At 44.0% G+C, this 6,000-nt stretch overlaps 1 protein-coding gene across 1 annotated transcript; it reads left to right on the top strand.

Moving 5' to 3' along the window:
- The first annotated feature begins 4,664 nt into the window (after positions 1–4,664).
- LOC122010461 (NAC domain-containing protein 90-like) lies at positions 4,665–5,810 on the top strand. Its single transcript, XM_042567003.1, has 3 exons — positions 4,665–4,952; positions 5,065–5,378; positions 5,465–5,810. The coding sequence occupies exons 1-3, from the start codon at positions 4,793–4,795 to the stop codon at positions 5,684–5,686; spliced, it is 696 nt and encodes a 231-aa protein (XP_042422937.1). The 5' UTR covers positions 4,665–4,792; the 3' UTR covers positions 5,687–5,810.
- Positions 5,811–6,000: the final 190 nt, after the last annotated feature.

The raw sequence follows: 6,000 nt of genomic DNA, 5'->3' as shown, positions 1-6,000 counted from the left end.
GAGAAGGAGGAGCAAGAGATGTTTTAGGGCTGGTAATGAAGTCGTGTCCAAGTGATTTGTCCTTTTAGTTCATGTTATCTTTATTTGTACACTTTCGCTTTTGGATTGTAAAGACATTATTTTCATTATATTATTACTGATTTGGTATGCACTTTATGTGATTTGTTGTTTTCGAGTATTTATATTCGCGAGTAACGCCAGTATCATGCGCCTAGGTCATGGGGTGTGACACCCTCAATAGATGTGCTTGAAGACGCGATATCCTCTTGTGTTCCGAGTAATATCGAGAACGTAAGATAAGAAGGTCGATCATTTGGCTGAGGTGGAAGTCAAGGTCTAGATGAGTCAACCAGAATGAGTTATTTGATCAGGTCATTTAAGTTCAAACTAGCTTAGAGTGAGCCAACTGATCAAATTCTCCCGACCCCAGGGCTTAGCTCCCCTCAGTGCAAGTGCCACACTCAGCCAGCTCAGAGTGAGCCAGCCGATTGGATTCCCATGACCCCAGGGATTAGCTCCCCTCCACACAGGTGCTCTGCTCTGCCAGCTCATAAACAATAAGTTAGTCGAATTCTCTTAGGGGCTTCGCTCCCCTCAACTCAACGCCCCACTATGCCAGCTCAGAAACACATAGTCGGTTGGATACCCTCGACCCAAGGGCTAGACTGTGTGTTTAATGCTTTAAGTCTGAATGTGCAGGAGCTTAGAAACACAAGAAGTCGAGCGAAAGATGTAGCGAGCGAGAAGAATGGCATAAGAAGGGAATCGACGGACTTAGTGTATCTGAGTGACGAGGAGTTACAAAAAAAGTGCATCAGTGGAATGAGAAGGACATGTGTGGCGCATCCGAGGAACAAGAAGTGAGAGAGGAAGCTTGCTCGTGGAGAAAGTTGGAGTTGGGTTCGGGTAAACTCAACTCTAGATGATCGAACATCACCAATCGAGCGGAGTTTGAAAATGATCAACTTGAAAGTTGACCATAAAGACCCGAGGTGCCTTACTTGGCTTGAGGCAACTCGGATGACCCAGCAGAACAGTTGCCGCTCAAGTGACTCGAGGTGCCTCAGTTGACTAGATGCGCTTGGGATGAACAGTAGTCGATGCACCTCGAATCTCGCAGAACTGTTAGGCCGCCATTGCGTTGAAGATGAGACTTTATCTCATTGGAGGCGCCCTTAATAACATTGGAGGCACCTCGGATCCACTGCCAAGTCAGCAACAATCACTTGTGACTAGAATGCTATAAATAACACCCTAGAGTTAGGAGTTCCAAAACATATTGAGTATTCACTTTTTGTAATCTTTTCTGGGTTTCTAACTACTGTAAGAGACTTCTCCAGCTCTGACTATTATCGAAGAATGAGTTTTTTTAGTAAACTTTCATCTGCTTTGGATTAACAACCACCTACATTGTAACCAATTAAAATCCTTGCCTCCTTACTTTATTTGTGTATATTTTTTGATTAATTAATTGTGTGTCCTTATTAAGATAGAAGTAAAAGAAATTATAACCTTGTTTTGTAGATCATCTATTCACCCCCCCCCTCTAGTCAGTCCATCCGATCCAACATAAGGCCCAACAGGCTCTATGCTTTATGGGTCAATGTCTTCATAAATGCAATATGTGGGATATTAAAGCACGTGAAGCAATATAATTATATATAAAATGTGAAACCGCAACATCAGCGCCCTCCTAGAATCAGCCCCACGAATATAGAGGGAGGTAAATACAGGTATACAACTGAAAGTGCATGGCCGGGATGCTAACCCCAGGTAATGACACCCTGAGGATTGAACACTCGACCTCTTGGCCACGAAACCATGCACCCCTAGCTGTGCTACGCCCTGGGGACAACAATATAATTATATATGCTTATACAAGATATGGGCGATGGGACTGCTAGATACAAAAAAATATATAGCAACATAATGTTTCTTTTACTGTGACATGACTTCTAATTAATGAAAAGAGATTATCACCCTAATGGTATTATAAAAGGAACATGCTCTCGCGGGCACAAAGAAGATTTTTTACATGCACACTCATATTTTCTACTATTGTTAATCTTCATCTTCTCCACTGACTTAAGTATTGGAGTGGCTGTGTCGAGACATCCCCTGGCCATCCGCCTAACGATCCTTCTCCCCTCTCCTTCCTTGCCCTATAAGCGTTGTTGATTCGGGGTCTTCTTCCAATCAACATAAAAGGCAGTTCATTGGTGGTTCACCCGAATTGGTTGTTTTAGTCAAGATCATCCTAGATTCGGACTAAATCCTCGTGTACTTTGAAAGATGAGGGATTGGGAACGTTTCCCATAAATTAACAATCAGGGTATCTTCTCAAGTAGATCCCTTCTAGCTCTCACTTTCCACAGTTGACTGACGACAAAATAGCATCCCCGTTAGGGAACATCCATAGCCCGTCACCCAGGTCAGCGACAACATACCCGTGGGAGTATCTCTCTCGGTCTCCGACCCCTTTAGCTATCTTATTTTATTATTTTTACTAACACCTCTTTGCTTACAAGTCCACTAGGGTACGTCATCAGCCAAGCCACCAGATTAGTCTTTCACAAATCCTCTCCCTTACACTCCATCCCTCTAATCATTCGATCGATTTATCTTCACGGACTCTCTTGAAGTTGAGTCCACCATGGGATGTCATTAGCTAGGTCACGAGAGCAATCTTTCGCAGACCCTCTCCCCTACACTCTAGTTCCTCTAGTCATTTCCTTTAGTCATCCTGCTGATTTACCTTCACAGGCTCTCCCCTGCACTTTAGTCTATCTGGCAATCCTTCCGATTTATCTTCACTGGCTCTCCTGAAGTCCACTCCACTAGGGGATGTTATTAATCAAGCCACGAGAGCAATCGATCCTCCACAAACTCTCTCCCTTGTACTATGATCCCCCCCCCCCCTTTGTGGATTCACCTTCGCTAGCTTTCCTAGAGTTTAAAGTCCAATCTACCGTGGGATGTCAGTAGCTAGGTCACAAGAGCAGTTCCCCTAGAGATATCTCTCTTGCACTCCAGTCCATCCAAGTAGTTTGCCGAGTCATTCTCTCCAACTTTCGTTGAGTTTGAAGTTTAGTCCACCAAGGGGTGTTAGTAACCAAAGGAATACCCATCACATCACAAGATGTTCCATATCCAAGATGACAACCGCCGCTATGTATTTATTAGAGACAAGTCTTGTCTTTGGATGATGCAATCTCATAGCATCATGGTGAATCCTTGACATGAAACTGTTCCTTGCCCCTACTATAGAATGGTAGTTGGCTCAGGTGTTTATGCACGTAAAACTAGATTCCACTTCTATAAAAGGTAGATGAAGTTCATTGAAGGGGTTCCTTGCTTCTCTCTCTTGACCACTTTGCCAAACAGCTCATCATGACAAAACACGGTAGTTTAATCAGGTCAAACACTATTATTCTTCCATTGCTTCTACTACTATTTGAGTTTTCAAGCCCTTCCTCCGGCGGAAGCCACTCGACTCCGTTGTCTACTAAAGTAATCATTCCTCCAGCAGAAGGCATTTTGTTGCACAACTTGGCTCCATTGCTGTTAAAGCAATCCTTCCTCTAGCGAAAGACATTCTGCTCCATAACTCAGCTCTGTTGCCTACTAAAGCAGCCCTTCCTTCAGTAGAAGGCACAACTCTTCCTCCAACTGAAGGCATTCTGTTTCATTGTTTGCTAAAGCCCTTTTTTTAGCGGAAGACATACCAACTCTCAAAAGCCCTTACTCTAGTAAAAGGCACACCAACTCTCAAAAGTCCTTCACTCAGCGAAAGACACACTGACTCTTAAAAACCATTTTTTCAACAAAAACACTCTAATTCATAGTCCGCTAAAACCCTTCCTCAGCGGACGTCACCTCATCACACAACTTGCCAAAGCCTTCCTATGCAAAAGGTCTCTCTTTTATAGTTCAAGCCCTCTCCTTGAGGAAGATACCTTCTTATTCAATACTTAGTTGATTTAAATATTGGAGGAGTTAAGTCGGCAACGTTGGCCCTCACTTACCAATGTTGATATTGTGGTAGGTTACAGATGGAGTTGTATGAAGACAATGGGACACAGAAGACTGGAGGCTTCATAGATTGGGAGTCCATCGGAGGATTGCTTGGCTGTTGGAGTTCGAAGTATGTCATAGATCCACTGAGCGGCTGAAGGTTCTATTAATATGAACCCAAACTAATTAAATGATGCGGCCGTATCAAAAAAATCGAGAGCAGGAGAAGATAGATTCGGATGGCATCGTATATACATTTTTAATGAAAGAAAGTGTACATCAAACGTGCAATGAAATACATTAAGTCAATAAACAAAACGAGAGAGAGAGAGAGGAAGATATATCGTCTTAAAATTTTGGTTTCTTTAATAAAAAGGTATCTTGACTTACCTCAACTCTTCTACTAACGGGTGCGTATCCAATCAACTTTTCAGCCGATCCGACCTCTAAAAACCACAAATTTAACATCTGATCCATTCTTTTAGAAAAATATTAATTAAATTGAGTTTAAAATATCAAATTGAGCTTGACTCATGCTACCATGAAAGTGATACAGTAGTATAAGGTTCGGTAGATCAATTTTTAAATGTACATAAATTCCACACCGTCTACCTATTGTGTATATATATAAAACTTGACTCAGTCCTTGCCATCGTCATAAATTCTGATCTCAAATTCCACACGCCAATTTCAATCCCTCTATAAACATGAACTCCCCCACCCCCAACCTAATTAACCTTCCTCCAATTAACACCATTACCGTTTAATCTCCAAGATCATGAGCTCAATCGCTCCGCCGGGCTTCCGCTTCTACCCAACCGAAGAAGAGTTGATCGGATTCTTCGTCCGCTACAAGCTCGACCGCCGGCGAGAATCCGACATCGAGCGAGTCATCCCCGTCGCAGACGTCTACTCCTTCGATCCATGGCAGCTCCCCTGTATTAGTGAAATCAATTAATTAAGCTCCACATTTTTTCAATGTTATTTCATGTTTTTAGAAAGCATAATCGTCCCAAAACTCAATTTTTTCGACGCTGTGTCGGATTGCAGCCATGGCGGGGGAAGCGTGCAGGGCGGACGGGGAGCAGTGGTTCTTCTTCTGCCCGCGGCAGGAGTGGGAGGCCCACGGCGGCCGGCCGACGAGGACCACGCCGTCGGGGTACTGGAAGGCCACAGGCTCGCCCACCCTCGTGTTCTCGTCGTCGGAGAACAACCGGGCACTGGGCGTGAAGAGGACCATGGTGTTCTACCGAGGCAGAGCGCCCACCGGCACCAAGACCAAGTGGAAGCTGAACGACTACAGAGCATTCGCCGACCACCAAGGCGCGGCCGCCGCCTCAGCCTCCGCCTCCGCCTCGTTGAAAGTATATACTTAAATCTTTCACGATCGATAGGTTCGAACCTACGGCGATCAGTAACGGACTAATTTACCGTCGATAAATTTTTGCAGTTGCGCAGCGAATTCAGCGTGTGCCGTGTGTACACTAAGTCGGGCTTGATCAGGGCGTTCGATCGACGTCCAGTTGGAGGCGCCCAAAGAGCTCGGGAGCTCGAGAGGCGGGGCCATGACTCGCCGGTGCGCCGACGGGACGACGGCGGCGATAACCTCAGAGTCGACGACGATAGTCTCTCGACCTCTTTCTGGAGTGGGCTTGAGGAATATTGTCAATAACACTAATAATTTTATTGATGCCATTAATTAGTTCGTAATTAAAATTTAATGTTGGGAACTCTGAAGTTTGTCATCCAGTGAATCCTTGTTAACAGCCTTTTCTTAATTGTGGAAAGATTTCGCACGCGCTCGTTGTCGTCGATTACAGCAAAAGTACAGCTGTCATTCGTTGGCTTTAATTGTGTAATTTTTCGGTTAATTAACTAATTAATAAATACAGTAATTGTGGTCATTACCCGCCAGTTAATCGAGGTCAAATCAATCTATTTTGAGAATTATCAAGGTATATTCGATTTAATTTTAGCCAATCGACA

Source organism: Zingiber officinale, chromosome 8A (assembly GCF_018446385.1).
Source record: "Zingiber officinale cultivar Zhangliang chromosome 8A, Zo_v1.1, whole genome shotgun sequence".
Lineage (NCBI taxonomy): Eukaryota > Viridiplantae > Streptophyta > Magnoliopsida > Zingiberales > Zingiberaceae > Zingiber > Zingiber officinale.
This window is presented reverse-complemented; position numbering and strand designations above follow the sequence as displayed.